The following is a 17570-nucleotide window of genomic DNA, read 5'->3' as shown; positions in this document are numbered from 1 at the left end:
TCAAGTTTAGGTTCAGAAAGATTTATTCAGAGCCTTTCTTAGGGGCACCCGTAGGCTCTTTGGGGGAAGAGAGTGTAAGGAGAGCAACCCCACCCATTACTAAACTCTAGCCCTTTCTGGAGGGATCTCTACCTGGAAATGGACATTGGATACAAGTCAGACCCTGAGACCAGTACTGTGACCTTGAGGAAGCCACCCAGGCAGCCAAGGTCAGAGGAGAGACTTGGAGGCAGAGTCCGTGCCCGAGTCCCATGGTCTGGCATAGCGTGGACCTGGGCTCCCAGTTCTCAAGTGCATGAATTCATCATGCAAAGCGCCAGAGAGGCTAGGTACTGGTGGCTCTCGCCTGTAATCCTAGCTACTCAGAGGGCTGAGATCCGAGGATGGTGGTTCAAAGCTGGCTGGGGTTTATCTCCAGTTAGCCACCAGAAAACTGGAAGTGGCACTATGGCTCAAAGTGGTAGAGCGCTGGCCTTGAGGAAAAAGGGTTCAGGGACAGTGCCCAGGTCCCAAGTTCAAGCCCCATAACCACCACCAACAAAAGGCTCCAAAGACCTGGATGTTTAGATGTCTCTGGGGTCTTCAACGCCAACGAGAGAGAATTGGCCATTGTCTTTAAGTGTTTCAAGTTATGCTGTTTTCCAAGATTTGAAAACAAAATGTACCCAGGCGTTTAATGAGGTGATTCGAATGCGGGACCAGAGACCCACAGTCAGCCATGTTGCCAATCAAACACCTCTCATCTTTTTTTTTTTCTCTATTTTTTTCCAATGGGTTCATGACTGGTTCATATAAAGACAATAAAAATTACATGACTCATGAGCTCCTAAATCATTTTCTTTTGGTCTTTTTTCTTCTTTTTAAAACACAATTCACTTCTAAAGAAGCACTTGAAATAGCCTATGCTTCATTAGAATTCCTTATTTCCTGTTTTCTGTCTTTTAGGTACGGGGGTGGGGCGGGAAGCGAACCTGTTAACTAACACACCCTTCAAACGGAAACCAAAGATACTTTCTTGTATAGGTTTTGTGTTTCTGTTTTTTTTTTTAATCACTGTATCCTGCCTGCTGACTTTTGAAATCCCAAATAGTGAGCTTTAGTGGGGGGGACACCCCAAAATAAAACCACAACAAAAAAATACAGCAGCTCTTTCAAGTTATTTGAAATATAATGAGTCTTTTTTTTTTTTTGGGGTCCGGTTGTGGGGCCTGAACTCTGGGCCTGGGCGCTGTCCCACAGCTCTTCAGCTCAAGGCTAGCGCTCTACCACTTGAGTCACAGCGCCACTTCCGGGTTTTTTCTTTTTGCTTATGTGGTACTGAGGAATCGAACCCAGGGCCTCAGGCATGCAAGGCAAGCACTCTACCACTGAGCCAACTTCCCAGCCCCGTCTTTTTTTTTTTAAATGAAGACTACAATCAAGAAGATCTTGGCCAAGGAATTCTTTTTTTTTTTTGCCCAGTACTGGGGCTTGAACTCAGGACCTGGGCACTGTCCCTGAGCTTTTTTACTCAAGGCTAATGCTCTACCACTTGAGCCACAGCTCCATTCTTAGCTTGTGGTGGCTAATTAGAGAGGAGAGTCTCATGAACACTCCTGCTCAGGCTGGCTTTGAACTTGTGACCTTCTGGTTTTAGCCTCCTGAACGGCTGGGATTACAGGCGTGAGCTACAAGTGATGGGCTGAGGAAGACTCTTGAAGTGAAGGGCCATTGACATGGTTGAAGCAGCACAGTGCCTGCCTCCTCTGGAGGGGAGGATAGAGTCCTTGGGTTTGTGCCTGAATACGGGTCCCTGGGACTTAGTGAACTAATCCTAGGCGGATTCCCTGTGTTTTACCATCTGGCCAGGCAGGCATAAGACCAGGTGAAATCATGAGTGCGTCTGACGGGATGTGAGCAGCTCCTCTCTTGCCGCGGGGCTGGAAGGGTACATTTGCTTTCTGATCAAATATTATTCTGAGGCTTAAGGCATCTTTGATGTTTGCAAGTCAGAAAAGTTTAATTACATGTGTCATTAGGATGGCATTCTGTAATAGCTCTGTGACTGAATTCATTAACAGAATTCTTAACAGATCAGACAAGACAAATTAATATTTTGTTGCCCATGAATGCGTCTCATTAAGAGAGCAGTGAAAAAGTGATTAATATTTTGTTGGCAATCAAGATGTCTCAGACATCTGACAAAGAAAAGAGACCTACACCTCTTTGTGCTTTCTTAATCTCCTGCTTTGGGTTTCGAAAGCTGGTCTGATTGCCTGGCGTGTAGGTAGATTTGAGTACCAGGAGCTAATACAAAGCTGGTGATTGTGTTTCTTTTTTTTTTTTTGTCAGTCGTGGGGCCTGAACTCTGGACCTGGGCGCTGTCCCTCAGCTCTTCAGCTCAAGGCTAGCGCTCTACCACTTGAGCCACAGCACCACTTCCGGCTTTTTTCTTTTTGCTTATGTGGTGCTGAGGAATCGAACCCAGAGCCTCAGGCATGCAAGGCAAGCGCTCTACCACTGAGCCACCTTCCCAGCCCCGAGGTGATTGTATTTCTTGCTTGAAGAATGGCAGGTGAGCTGATGCTGTGATGCCACAAGGCTGAGGGACTCTGGGAATCTCACGAACCCCAAAATCTTTGCTCCACCAGGGTTGCTCTCTTTTGCTGAGCTGTTTTTCCCCTGACCAATTCTTTCTTAAAAAAAAAAAAAGAAAGAAAATGCTCCTGGCTGTCGCTAGGACCAGGCTGCTGCCTGCTAGGAACTTAGGCTAGGAGGTGTTAGAATGTACAGCAGAAACAACTATTGTATTGATAATGATGATGATGATGACAGAGATTAATAAAAGTGACAATAATTGCCCTTTATAGAATATTATGTACTAAGGACTTTATGGGTATCATCTTAATCCTCACTATAATGCTAAAAGGCAATAACTGTCATCTATTCTCATTTCACAGATAAGGAAATTGAAGTTTAGGGATGTCAAGGGCCTTTTCCAAAGTTACTCAATTAGTGGCTGAGCTCTACACTTGAACTCAGGCCCCTTTGGCCCTAAAGTCTGCCCTTCATTAGCAGGCTATGCTGCCCCTCCCTGGAGCAGGACGAGGTGTGGTGTGTGTGTGTGTGTGTGTGTGTATGTGTGTGTGTGTGTGTACCAGTACTAGGGCTTGAACTGAGGGCCTGGGTGCTGTCCCTTAGCTTTCTCTTTTGCTCAAGGTTGGTATCCACCACTTGAGCCACAGCTCCACTTCCTGCTTTGTGGTGGCTAATTAGAGATAGAAGAGTCGTATGGTTATTTTCCTGCTTGGGCTGGCTTTGAACCTCAATCCTTAGATCTCAGCCTCCTGACTAGCTAGGATTACAGGTGGGAGTCACTGATGCCTGGCTTTTGTGTTTCATATATATATATATATATATATATATATATATATGCAGCATGCAAGGACCTTGGTTGTGTGTGTGTGTGTGTGTGTGTGTGTGTAGGGGTGCCACCCCTCACCTGGGGGTTTCTGAGAAGCATTAGCCATGCCTGTTTGCAGGCTACAACTCATCCACAAGCAGTGAGTGTTTCCTGGAAGGTAATGAGGGGCCATTCATCTCTGGTTGCACCCACAATTATCCAAATTGCTAACCTTATTGTGTAGAGCGGAAATGCAATTGAGCTGGTGCTGGAGGCATGTTTGAGGGAGGGGGAAAAAAACCACTCCAAGTAATTTAATTAACTGATGGGCAAGTACATTAAGAGGAGTTTTGCCTCTGCCTTTATTTCGGATGTGATTAAAAATAGAGTGCCAAATAATGCACATGGGTACTCAGAAATAGATGTCCCTGTCCTAGTACCGAGTCCAGCACTGCAGGACAAATGCTTTCAAAAGCTGACACCCCCTTCCCTCCTCACCCTCCTCGGCTCCATTACAAATAGGACACTGATTTCTTGCTAAGGCTTCTAAGCTCTGGGCATCCCAAGCTTACAAGATGAAGGACTCTGCTTGTTCAGCATCTGTTTATCAAATGCCCACCAGGGCTGTGCTATACCAACATTCAGAGAGGCACAGACTAGGATACTAGCTGTCCATACTCTGAGAGGGGAGAGTTCAGAGCCCAGCCTGAACAGCTCTGCCCAGTGTGGGACCCTCCAGAACCACCCTCTTGCTATCTGATTCCCAGTGATGCCCCAGGGTGCAGCCGAAGGGGCCTAGTGAGTCTCTAAGGCCTCATGAAGATGCTAATGAAACCATGGACCTCTCTTCCCGTGAAACAGTCTTGGCACTGAAAGGCTCGTCAAGGTCATGGTGTAGCTGGCCGTTTGCGCCTGGCAGGAAGCATTGCTGTCTCCACTGTTTGCCTACGCCTGAATGGCCCTAGTGATGGGGGGCTCACTACCGCCTGTGGGGGCTCGCTTGGATGTGGGGCAGGTTTGGGAGCTGCAATGGCGGTCTCTCCACGGAACTCAAATTTATCTCCTTTAGGGCGCTGTCCTATTCATGAAGCCACACAGTCAGTTCCTCCTGCCCCAGTCCATCCATTTCCCCTCCCCCTCCCCCCACTGCATTCTCCTTACAGATGTTCAAGAATGACCCACTCATCCTGAGGTCCTCCCTGGATGCAAGCAAGCCACTGTGTACCAGGTGTGTTGTCATGGAGACAGGGCAGCCCCCCCCCCCAATCCCCCTTGTCTGCCTGAAAATCAGGTTCCTGTTTTGTTTTTTAGCCTAAGACTCACTACATGGGTGATGTCACTGTCTTCTCCCACCAACGGGGCTGCCATGTTAAACCCTGTGCCAAAGCGGGACCAATAAATACACGGGATTGATTAGATCTCTTCGTTAAGGCCAATAGAAGCGATGTTGTTTTTCATAGAGATGAATTCATGCAGGGTCAACAGGCTGAAGAATGACTTGCCATCACAAAGCTGATATGGGTGAGGCTGGGGACCACCCCCCTCAACCCAGCTGTACCTCATGGTAGAAAATCACCCCCTGCTGGCCCTATCAGGCTGTGTGAGCTCATCTGTAGGTTCTCCTGCTGCTTTCCCTCCATCTCCTCACCTGCCAACCAGTTCACCTCTGCTCTCATGGGGCTATCCTTCTCCACCCCGGGGACCCCCCCCCGTCCCCATCTGCTGTTCAGTTCCCCCCCCCCAAGTTAGGGGTCATCTGCCCTGCCAGCAAGGCTCCCAGACTGATGGCTGCCACCTGGTCCTTTCTTTTCTCTTTGCCAGTCATAGGGCTTGAACTCTGGGCCTGGGCGCTGTCCCTGAGCTCTTTAGCTCCAGGTTAGCGCTCTACCACTTGAGCCATGGCGCCACTTCCGGTTTGCTGGTGATTAATTGGAAATAAGTCTCATGGACTTTCCTGCCTGGGCTGGCTTTGAACCGTGATCCTCAGCTCTCAGCCTCCTGTGTAGCTATTATGACAGGTGTGAGCCACCAGCAACTTAGCCCTCTGTTCTTTCTTCTACACGGGCCCGGAAAGCATGACAGAGGTGGGAGGGGTACACTGTGCGGTCACACGGCGTCCCCCACAGAGGAAGGGCCAGGCGACTTACATTGATGTCTTCCAGTTCCAGGAAGTTCAAGGTGAGTCCGTTGCGCTTCCAGATGATTGGGGGCCTCAGGTCTCCGTGGATAGTGCAGGTGAGCACGGTGCTCAGCCCCACAGTCACTGTGGTCACGCGGACCCTGTCCGCTGGGGCCAGGCTGAGCTGGACCACCTCTGCAAGAAGGAAAGGAGTAGCTAGTCAGGTGCAGGCCCCGGGGCGAGACTTAACAGCCACAGCTCATGTTTTCTGGTGGTTTACTGGAGATAAGAGTCTTATGGACTTTCCTCCTGGGCTGGCTTTGAACTGGGATCCTCAGATCTCAGCCTCCTGAGTAGCTAGGATGACAGGCGTGAGCCACCAGTTCGTGGCCTGAAACTGTTCATAATGTGTCATCTACACACACACAGATGGGTACTTTTTTGGGGGGGAGTGGAGGATGGGCCATCACTTATATCTGATGCCCAAAAGGCTCTGATGTGAGCCCGAACCAGGCCAGGCACTCAGCTAACATGGAGGGTAATCAGCTAAAGTCTTGGTTTTGAATACTGGCTGGAAGGACCAGAGGGCCAGCATGCAGAGACACCAGGGAGCTCTCTGTGGGGTACACTGCTCACAGCTGTCCTCCCCCTACCCCCCCCCGGCCCCCGCTAGCCTAATGAAGTTGGAGCCCTGCTAAGTTCGGTCAAGGTCTGCTGGTGAGCCGACAGGAGTCTCGTCCGGCTGGGGCTACTTAAAGGTTGCACTGTCTGAAGTCTGGGGAATGAACTGGCTGACCTTTGAAGGTTTTGTTTCTGTCTGAAGATTCCCTGAACTCAGATTGGGCAGCGGGGGGAGGTGGGGGGGCGGGTTCTGTTTTGTGACCACACACTGTGGCCTTTGCGGATTTTTTTTTTTTTTTGAAGGGCTACTGCAGGCTGGCCGAATTAAGAATCCCTGCCATTGTACACTTGATTCCTGGCATGCACACCGGAGCCATTCTTTAGGCAAATGAGGAGGGTCTAAAATATCACTCTGCCATCACAGGCTTTCCTCAGTTCTCAGTCCTCAAGCCCTGGCTGCTCAAATGCAAAACGAGATTAGGGTTGTGTGTATGTGTGTGTGTGGGGGGGAGAGGGGTGGTTACAGCCCACACTGATGGTCTGGGTCACTTTTGTTCATGCCCCCCAAATCTGCCCACTGAAGCAACTTGGGGCAGCAGCCACAGGTGGCAGTTGCTGAGGTGACAGTCTGGTTTTTTTGGGGGGGGGTCCCCAAGCCTATTCTGGGATGCAGGGTTGCCCTGGGAGGGGGGTGGTCCTGTCAGGTGTGTCCTCCAGACCCTTTGGGACGAAGCTCACAGCTGGGATGGATGCTCCAGCTGGAACATCTGGACCAGTGGGGGGGGAGGGGCTGGGGAGAGGGAGGCGGAGGCAGAAGAGCAGCAGGTGAAGCAGATGGGCACTTGAAAGCAGATGCTTTTTTATTTTATTTTTTGGTAGGTGGTGGGGCTTGATCTGGGCCTTGGCGCCGTCCCTTGGCTCTTCACTTGAGCCACAGCGCCACTTCTGTTTTTCTGGTGATTCACTGGTGAGAAGAGTCTCACAGATTTTCCTGCCCGGGCTGGCTTTGAACCACGATCCTCAGATCTCAGCCTCCTGAGTAGCTAGGATGACAGGCGTGAGCCACCGGCGCCTGGCAAAGCAGATGCTTTTGAGGTCAAGTTCAAAGCAACAATGCCCCTTCTCATCCACCACTGGTTAGTAGCCCGGCTCTGGACCCATGGGAAGGAGCAAGATCTACCTGAGGATCCCCCATCAGTGCCTGTGAATGGGTGGATGAGCAATGGAGAAAGTGGAAACAGAAAGAGCCAAGAGGCCAGTGCGGGGAGGGGTGATCACACCCAGGGGAGAGAAACGAACGTGTCTCCTGGTAAAGGAGCCGGCACCAGGACAGGGAAAGGAATGGAGGGATTGGCACCGCCAAGTGATGGACGCCAACGCAAGGGGCACGGCATTTCACAAGCATTCGAGGGATCCGTTTCAAGTTCTCTCTTAAATCGCGCGCTGATTGCTGCCCCTTTCCCAGTGAGTGAGCCGGGAGGCTTATTGCTCAGGGCACTGACTCTCTGTGGCGACCCTGAAGCTTTGGAGATCCAGAGGCAGGGAGGGAGATGGTGAATTCGCTCACGCTGACCCCTTAGTGCCCTCCAGTGGACAGAGGTCGTCTTCCTCCTTCAGATGACCACTGCCCTCTGGAAGCAGAAAGGGAAGGATGGAAGACGCCTTGTGCCCCAGGGGGTTGTGGGAATAAGACTATACATGCGCAGGGAAGGGGAACCACGAAGCATGCTGAAGGATACTGCGCCCTCCCCCGCAGCCCGCCCCTCCCACTGTGGCCAGAGGCTGCCTCTGTGTCTTGGTACTGGAGGGTTTCTGTTAGATGTTAGCTCAGGGCTCTGGACGAGACAGCCTTAGACCTCTAGGGGGTGCTCCAAGCACTTGGTGGTTCTGTGGCCTGGAGGTCCCAGTGGGGGGGGCTGCAGAGTGTGGCCACCTGCTTCTATGCTCACTCAGAAGTCAGCCTGAAAAGCAGACGGGGGTGGGGTGGGGGCGGGATGGAAGATCAACGCGTGGAGGAGTAATTTTCTTACGCAGACCGTTCTTTATGTGGACTGTTCCAAGTGTCAAGACTGAGCCTGGTGCTGTGGAATCTGCCTGCCGTCTTAGCTGTTCAGGAGGCTGAGATCAGGAGGATCGTGATGCAAGGCCAGCCCAGGCAATAGTTATGAGACACCCCCGCCCCCATCTCAATAGCAAATCAGGCCCAATTTTTTTTTCCTGGTGCTATAATCCTGTTATTTCTGCTGTGGCAGGAATATAAAGATTGAGGTGAAGGCCAGCAGAGTAAAAGGGGCTGCAAGTTAATGGAGAGGTCCTGCCGGGTGAGCAAGAGTCTGAATTCAAACCTCTGTTCAGCCACCCTTCCCTACCCACCGAAAGACACTGTCAGCTTGCCTTGGAAGGGGCAGGGAGGGTTTGCTGGACCCCAGAGCTCTGTTTCTCAGGGCTGGTTCTCTAGCCACCTGAGAATGGCCACTCAGAGTCTTGCCCCCTTGTCTGGGGAGCTCCAGACTCTTGTGGGTGGGTGAAGCCTGAGAACCTAGGCTGGCTGGGAGTGAGTGGTGTAGGTAGGGGATGGGAGATGCGTGAGGGTGGCGGATGGGGTTTTTCCTGCGCTGCAGACACGGGGCCCTCGTGTAGATCACAGCCTCAGTGTGAAATAGCAGACCTCTTCTCAAAGTCATATACGTGAAGCAGCTCTATTCTATTTGTTTGATGTCAGTAATGGGGCTTGGAATCAGTGCTTCTTTGCTCTCACTTGGCTTTTTCTTTTGCTCAAGGCTGGCGTTCTACCACTTGAGCCACACCTCCGCTTGTGGCTTTTGGCTGGTCAAGAGATAAAAGTCTTATGGACTTTCCTGCCTGGGCTGGCTTTGAACCTTGGTCCTCAGATCTCAGCCTCCTGAGTGGCTAGGATTACAGGCGTGAGCCACCAGCGCCCATCTGTGAAGCAATTTTAGAAGGAAGTCGGAAAGAACCGAAAACATGGAGCAAAAAAATAAACACGACACACCAAGCAACCCATAAGCATTCAGGCGACAGCTGGAAGGCTGCGTGTCCCTTGCGCCAGGGTGGCTGGTGCAGCAGCACGGGCACCCTTCCTGGTTGAATTCCCTCATCATTTGTATGTATGGAGACGTACAACTTTGTGCAAGGAAAACTCATGCCGACATTAGGATGCGTGCCTTACTGACAGAGCCATCGTAATTCTGCTCCTGTCAGCTACACAAATATTAACCAAACAGCAAATATTTGGATCATTTAAAGTTTAATTAAATGAATGTTTTATTGGATTTAATCCGTGTCAATATTCCCCAGCCCCTTTTAAAATTCAGAAGAGATTTATGAGCTGCTGAACCCTTGCTTCGCGCCCTCATTCCATTAGTTACAGTTCAACAAAGGCTTTCCCAGCAGGCCTGGCTCCCTTGCTAAGTGGCAAGGGGGAGGCTAACTGGCCTCTGAGCGTTGACCTCCAGAGAGGGCCATAAATACAATGGCATCAGGGCCTGGGGTAGCTGCTGACAAGCTGAACAGCCTTGGGCGGGTCTCTCCCGGCTCCCCAGTCCTCAATTCATTAATTAAGTTAGTGCGGGTCCTGGGGCTGGAATTCTGGGCCTGGGTGTTGTCTCTGAGCTTCATTTGTTCCAAGTTAGCGCTCTACTGTTGGAGCCACAACCCCACTTCCGGCTTTGTCTGAGCGGGTTTTTGGAGATAAGAGTCTCATGGACTTTCTTCTCCCAGGCTGGCTTTGAACTGCCATCCTCAGATCTCAGCCTCCTGAATAGGTAGGATTATAAGCGTAAGACACTGGGCTACCCTTAAGTTTTAACATCAGACAATACTCAGACAGAAACTAGAGAGAAGACATGGCAAGATTGTCCTGGGAAATCTGTCCAGGACCTTGTCAGGCTTAAGTAATGAAAGCTCTCAGAAATGTTTGACTGGCTTCGGGAAGAAAGAGGGTGGTCTTAGCTCCCACAGGGGTGGGGGGTGGGATGGGGAGGGGGGCTGATGAGGATGTGGGATCCAAATCTCTTCTGAGTACCCTGGAAAACAGCACTGGGGACCTGGCTTGGCCAGATGTAGCTCCAGGTGTTGGATCAGTGTGGGTAGGTGCAGTATTCGATGCATCAGGCCTGGGCTAGGTAGCTAGGCCCAGAGCCTTCATGCGTGCTAGGCAAGCACTCTGCCACTAAGCCACATTCCCAGCCTAGGCCCCCGGCTTTTTACCTGCACACTCGAAGGCTGGAGAGATGGGCAGCCACAAGGGGGTGGGGTGGGGGGGCGGGAGGGGGCACCAGGCAGGAGGCCACACAACATTGGCTGCTGGAGAGCTGAACTCTCCCTCCTCCCTTTCCTCTCAGGCACTATTTCTTACTCCGAACTTGAGCTTGACGGGGCGCTCGTACGCCCATCGGCACCCGCTCTGAGAAGAGACTCAGATGGCTTCATAGCCAGAGAAATTAAATTTCTCCAACTCTTGTCGAGCTGGTATTGAGTTTTCTTGTGGCAGAGATGTGCTAATGGAACACATTTCTACCTAGCTATCTGCTATTTTTCAAATGATGCTCTTTGGTATAAAGACCCCGTCAAAAGCTCAAACACCCTGCTTGTGTGTCAAGATTTTTTTTTTTTTTGACAGAGTCTTAAAGAACAAACCAAGACTCAGGGGGAGAAGGTGCGGGGAGACCCACGTCAGGGGTTCAAACACAGGTCTGTGGGTCTACAGGCTCTCACACGCTCTTCTGCCAAAGCGGACCTTTCCCATGACCTGAGCGTCACCCAGGAGATGAGATGTTTAAGTGCAAACTCTGTTGATCTGTGAGAGGTGTGCAAGGGGCTAAGAGTGAGTTTTTCCAGTGTCTCCTGACCAAAACAAGGGACAGGCCCCAGCCCAGGACCTTGTGACTTCCATTGGGATTGAAAGCAGAGCTGGTCTGGGCTCTCCCTGGGGAACAGTGCTTGAAGTAGCAGTTGTTTGCTGGTGTGTGTGTGTGTGTGTGTGTGCATGTGAGAGTACGTGTGTGCATGCACACACATGTGCACACACATGCATCTACCATTTATAAGATCTGAACTCAGGACCTAGGGTGCTGTGTCTTAGGTTTTTCCTCTCAAGGCTGATATTTTATAACTTGAGCCATAGTTGCACTTCTGGCTTTTTGCTGGTTAACTGGAGATGAAGAGTCTTAGGGGGGAGCTGGGAAGGTGGCTCAGTGGTAGAGTGCTTGCCTTGCATTCATGAGGCCCTAAGTTCAATTCCTCAGCACCATGTAAGCAGAAAAAGCTAGAAGTGGTGCTGTGGCTCAAGTGGTAGAGTGCTAGCTTTAAGCTGAAGAGCTGTGGGATAGGGCCCAGGCCCTGAGTTCAGGCTCCACATTCAACAACAACAACGAAAGAGTCTCATGGACTCTCTTGCCTGGGCTGGCTTTGAACAGCGATCCTCAGATCTCAGCCTCCTGAGCAGGTAGGATGACAGGCGTGAGCCATCAGCGCCTGGCCAGGGCATGCTATCTTGACAACATGCTTTGAGCACCAGCATACATACAGCAGCCTGACTTGCTCCAAAGCCACATGAAGGCACTGGTACGCACGTCCAACTTCCCATTTCCTCACTTACAAGCTGTTTCCATTTTCCTGCTGCTGTCAGAGTCCCTCTTGCTCGCCTCGTTTTGGAGATGAAAATAAACTTATTAGTTAATTACCTGCAGGTCTGTGGGTAATTTCCGTTTGCAGTTGACTTATTTGCTCGGTGTTACTTCAAGCTTTATTACAGCTTGGTTATGAAGTTGTGCTCTCTGGTGTAAACAAACATCTTTGTTCGCTGCGTGTAAATAAAGACCTGAGCTCACTTTTTGCTCTCTCCCTTCCTCTTTCTCTTCTTCCCTTTCTTCATTCCTCCCCACCCCCTTTTTTTTTTTGCCAGTCCTGGGGCTTGGGCACTGTCCCTGAACTTCTTTTGCTCAAGGTTAGCGCTCTACCACTTGAGCCACAGCACCACTTCCAGCTTTTTCTGAGTGTATGTGGTACTGAGGAATCAAACTCAGGACTTCATGCACGCTAGGTAAGCACTCCACCACTGAGCCACATTCCCAGCCCCCTTCCCTTTTATTTCCTTCTCTTCCTTTCTTTCTTTTCTCCTCTTCCTTTCTTCTATCCTTCTCTCTCTCTCCCTCCATCCTTCATTCCCTCTCTCCCTTCTTTCCTTCTTCCCTCTCCCTTCTTTCCTTCATTTCCTCCCTCCCTCCCTGGCTTCCCTTTTTCCTTCCTTCCTTCCTTCTTCCCTCCCTCGCTCCCTCCCTCCCTCTTTTCTTTAACTTCCTTCCATCCTTTTTGTTTGTGTTGGTACTACAGCTTGAACTCATGGCCTGGGTGCTGTTCCTAAACTTTCTCTCAAGGTTGGCGCTCTACCACTTGAGCCACAACTCCACTTTCAGCTTTTTGGTGGCTAATTGGAGATGAGAGGTTCTCAAACTTTCCTGTCTGGGCTGAGTAGCTAGGATTACGGGCGTGAGCCACCAGCCCTCGGCTTCTACCTCACGCTTTTGATCAGCAGTGTAGAACAGCGTCACTCCCTTGGTCTCCTGAGTGATCATTTCTGAGCTGTGGTATGCTTGTGACTAGGAGTCCTGGGTGAAGAAGAGCGGCTGAGAAGCTAGGTAGGGAGCCCCCACATTCTGTTACCCCTCCTTCACCTCCAACCCCAGCACGGCCATCATTCACATATGCAAAGGGAGAAGCCATTGGGTCACTGCAGAACATGAATAAATATAACTGGCTTTCTGTTTAATTATTCACCCTTCCGAGAGGCTGAGCGCAGGCCGCGGTTTGTAAACAGGCACCAGCAGCGCCCTTTGAGAGCAGCTAACAATCATTTTTGATTCCAGTTCCCCGACCGAGGGCCTCTGGGCCCTTGGAGCTTTTGCTTGCTTCCTTCTTGCAAAGAAATCGGGCCCATGGCCTCAGTGCCTGTCTAGTCTGGCTCCTGAGAACCTAGGCTTTCCACCTGCTGGGATGGACTGCTCCTCTGTTGTGGGGTACCCTGACTTGGGTGACCCCCTTTTGAAAAGCTGTAGCTTTATTCCTGCAGTGAGGTTGGGTACGGCCCAGGAGGGCTTATCTGTTGGGAGGATCTGCTTTGGGCTTTGGTGGAGGGACTTGGGGTGGAAGGGTGGGCCTGGGGTGAGGGTGAGCGGAGGTGGGTCGGGTGTCTGGGGTTCATTTTATGTGCAGCTGCTCCAATTTACACTTAAAAAAAAAACCATTTTTGATATCACTAGGGTTTGAGCTCAGAGCCTCTCTTTTGCTAGGCAGGTGCTCTACACCTTGAGCCACACCCCCAGCCGTTTTTGCTTAATTAAAAAAAATAGAATCTTATACATATTTGCCCGGCTGGCTCTCCACCACAATCCTTCTACAGCAGCCCTCTGAGTAGCTGGGATTACAGGCAGGTACTACCACACCCGTGGGCCTGGGGTGTCCTCAGGTTCTTCTTTCTAGCCTGGAGTGCTCAGCATGCTGCCTTGGCACCTGGTAGTGGGATTACCTGCAGCCCCTACAGACACAGACCTGGGCATCATGTGCAGGTTTGAGCATCGGCTGGTCGAGGGGCTACGCGAGTCTTAAGAAACAAAGAAAATCTTTCCCCCCCAGACTCTCCACCCAGCCCAGGTGCCCTTGGATTTCATTAGCTAGAGTTGTGTCTTGACTATAAAGCAAGAACTAAGGATCTGCCCTGCCCGGGGGCCTGGAGGCAGCTGTGTCCGGGTGGAAGAAGGGACAGTGGTGCGTGGCTGTGTGGAGGGGACAGGTGGGCACCCTGGGAGAGGCAGAGACTTGGCAGGTGGCTGGTGTGCAGATGCTGGGGGGGGGGCTCGCCGGTGCGGAGGGGCGGGCTGATCTGGGACATCCCGTGGCCTTGGAGCTCCGCCGATTGTTGGCTGAGCAGGAGAACGGAGGTCCAGGCGGGCATCAGGGATGAATACTGGGTTTGGGAAGGGGTTGGTGCTGTTTGCTCAAGACTGGAGGGAGAAAGAGCGGTTACTGAGAGTGAAACGCGGGACTCAGTTTTAACAGGGACAGAGACACCGAGGGAAGGCTGAGGATTGCACGCTGGGCCTCATCAGCTCTGGAGGTGGGAAGATGTGGGTCACCTGGGTCAAGGGGGGGTGTCAAAAGCCCCCTCCCCATCAGGAGGACTGAGGCTTGCTAGATATAGATTCTAGCACTAGCGTCACACGCCAGCTCCTTTTGCTTTCGCTGTTTTTCAGGCCAGGCTGGACAGCGATCCCCCTACTTTAAGCTTTCCCAGCAGCTTGGATACCAGACATGTACTACCACACCCCGCTCTTCTGTTGAACTTGAAGGGTGTGTGGGCGAGGAATCTTGCTAACTTTTCTTTCCCCCTGGGCTGGCCTGCCACCAAGATCCTCCAGATCTCCACCTCTCCTTGGGAGCAATTGTGTCTGGCTCGGTTTCTTTTCTTTTGAAGGCCTTACGTTCTGCAAGCCACTGGGAACAATCGAATAGAGACAAGTTCGTGACTGCAACAAAAGGAAGAGCGGGGAATTTGGGCAGGAAGATCTGGGAGCAGGTGGGTGGCGGGGGGGAGGGGAGAGGGTAGCGGGAGGCTGGGCTTCTGCTGGGGAGAGACTGGGTGCTTTGGAACAGAAGGTGGGTGGAGGGGCGTGGGTGTGCACGGAGACACGGGGACACTGGAGGGACTGGGTGGGAGGGTGAGGCAAGGCCCCTTGGCATCCAGCCTTGGTGGATGGCTCCCAGGGGGAACGTTCGTTAAAAGCCTGGAGGTGTTTTTGACTGTCGCACATGGAGGAGGAGGTGTTTTCTTCCTGATTCCTTGTGTGTGTGTGTGTAGGCTAGGAGTACTGCTAATAAGGTTCCAATGCACACAGATACAAACAGTCTCCACGACGAAGACTGGCACCGCGGAGTAACCATGGCATAGGCCAACAACCCCAGGGCGCGATTCACCAATAGGACGCGTCCATCCCCAACATAAAGGCATGTCGTACTTTCCCAAGGCGACGGTCGTTTGCTAGGCAGAGACGGGGGGAGGGGGATGCCGCGCTGCCCATGTCCTGCTGCCCATACCCTGCCGCCTTGCCTGCAAGGCCCCACCTTCCCCTGCAGGCAGCAGGCGGGGGAGGGCTCTGCCTGCTTGCTAGGCCCGGCGGGAGACAGGTCCCCATGCAGGCAGCTGACGGGGGGCAAGGGCAGCTTGGAGAGAGTGGACACCCCATTCCCAGCCTCATCTTCCACTTAGCTCAAGCCACACTCGACTCTTGGCCATTCTCCCAGTGCATCCTGGGTATTCTCATGCTCCCTGGGGTCCCCAACCTGGTAGGAGCTCAGTGTTATGCAAACTATGCCTTGACACATCAACTCATATCTGGGGAGCCAGTGGAAAGCTCAACGGGAATGTTCTAGGCTTTGCTTACATCTCTGCCCTTCCCATTCTGCTCACTCTCCGTGCTGTGGGAGAAGCCAATATGGCAACCGGCCTGGAATCTATGAAGGAGACTCTGGATTGGTTAGGGCAGGGCACCATCCCTACACTCCCACCACAACCACCCAAATTATAGGAATATTAGCTTGGGAGAAATGGCCTGCCGTTACAGGCAGGGGGAGGTGGTCTCCGCCCCTCCGCGCTCTCACCCCGTCCCTGCAGGCCTGGCTGGGCTGGTCACACGCCACTGGGAAAACCAGGAGGCCCAGAGAGAGACAGTGGCAGGACTAACACCCCAGTGGGATTTGGAACTGAATGTTGCCACCCATGTCCCCGCACATTTTAGGCCGCAGAAGACAGATTTCTCTTGGTGCCATGAGCTCTGCTGGTGGTTGTGGGGTACAATGCCTGCATTATGGGCTGGGAACGCCACAGGGGTCCCTGTGAGCGGTTGTGGGGTGGGGGAGGGCAGGGCAGCTGGTGCAGAAGTCGGGGTGTTGGCAGATGGCCCCCTCATTGGGAGGTCCGCCCTCCTGGGGGGGGGCTCAGGCCTCCCTGGGGGCAGAATCCCGCACTGAGGACTGGCAAGGGAAGTGGTGCCAGTTCCAGGCTTCATTGCGCTTCTGTACATTGAAACAACAACAAAGAAAACCAGGCTCGTGTTCAGGCTGAGGGACGCAGGCGTGTGGAATGTAATTACCCTCTGGGTTCCAGGGAGGTGAACCGCCATGGCTGCTTTAGAAACACTCAGACCGTACACAAGCCAGACAGACACCCCCACCACATGCCCGCCCTCAGCGTCTATCTCCAGACACCCCACTTTCCCTCCTCCCTAGGTACCCAGCTGCATCGGACTGACAGCTGCCTGCCTGAAGCCCTTCGTAAGCTCTTCCTGCCCAGCGCAGCTCCACTTGTGCCCCAGGCTTCCCTTTGCCCTCTCCCCCTTGGCCCACGGAACGCTCAGGCCTCAGCTGCCAGGAGCCAGTGCTTCTCTCCCAGATCCTCATGCTGGCTGCTTTTGTTCCCCAACCCTTGGCACTGAAGCCGTCACCTGGTGGTGGTGGGGGGGTCTGGGGAAATGACTGTAAGCTGGGACACTGCTACCTTCTCCAGCTCTATGGATGTGCGCCCAGTGCCAGCCCTGAGGTCCTGGTACGCGAATAGCCTCTGGCTCCTGGTTAAAACCCCAATGACCAAGTACCAGCCGGGAGCCAGGCCCGGGACAGCCTGAGGACCCTGGGCCAGGGCAGCCTGGGCCCTTGGGGACCTGGTACTTTGCGCTCACTGTGGATGCCTTGTCTTGTCCTTAACTCCATTCTCCAGTTCGCCTTTCCTGGACCCAGCCTTGTGGTCGTTCCTAGCTCCTGCAGCCTCTTGTCCCCCTGGTCCTCAGGCCTGGCTGCCTCCTCCTCCTCCTCCTTACACCTTCTGGCTCAGTGGTTGGTGCTCTCCCACAGCCACAGGCTAGACCCTCTCCCAAGGCCCCTTGCCCGCAGACACCTGACCTGGATATCCATGCTGACATCCGGGGACAGTCTGGAGAAGTGTGAGCTGTGTTTGTGTGCCAGCCCTGCACGGCTCCACCCTCCAGACCTTCTTGATTCTTCCCAGGCTGGCCCTCAGCCGCGCCACACCCTTCTGCTTTCTTGGGTCAAGAGCCACGGCCTGGGCTCCTGGGAGACCAGATAAGCAAGACCCCCCCCCCCACGACCCCAGGAGGGAGGGTTGGCTAAGAAAAGAGCCCCAAATGCTGAGTGTCCCGTTGGTAGAAGCTGGCAGGGCTAAGAGCAGCGGGAACTGTCTGCTGGGTTTCCGGCTGCCACCTATGGGACCTGGCACTCGGCCCACCCAACTAAACACGAGACGGATCAAAGGAGAAAGAGAGCGATGAGCCTATGAGACCCAGCCGGGCACGATGGCGGGGAGCAGCAGGCAGGTGGTAGTGAATGGGGCTTGTGAGTCCCAGGCAGACCTAGCTCACC

The 17570-nt window shown here is 52.7% G+C and overlaps 1 protein-coding gene across 1 annotated transcript in view; it reads right to left on the bottom strand.

The window, feature by feature from the left end:
• Positions 1-17570, bottom strand: part of Fstl4 (follistatin like 4) — a 313515-nt gene that overhangs the window by 29757 nt on the left and 266188 nt on the right. The window contains 1 exon segment of the mRNA XM_042689005.1: positions 5530-5696. Coding sequence (XP_042544939.1) covers positions 5530-5696 — 167 coding nt within the window.

The sequence above is a fragment of the Dipodomys spectabilis genome, unplaced genomic scaffold, assembly GCF_019054845.1.
Source record: "Dipodomys spectabilis isolate Male_0828 unplaced genomic scaffold, ASM1905484v1 ptg000119l, whole genome shotgun sequence".
NCBI lineage: Eukaryota > Metazoa > Chordata > Mammalia > Rodentia > Heteromyidae > Dipodomys > Dipodomys spectabilis.
Note: the sequence above shows the minus strand (reverse complement) of the source record. Positions and strands in the feature narration are given on the sequence as shown.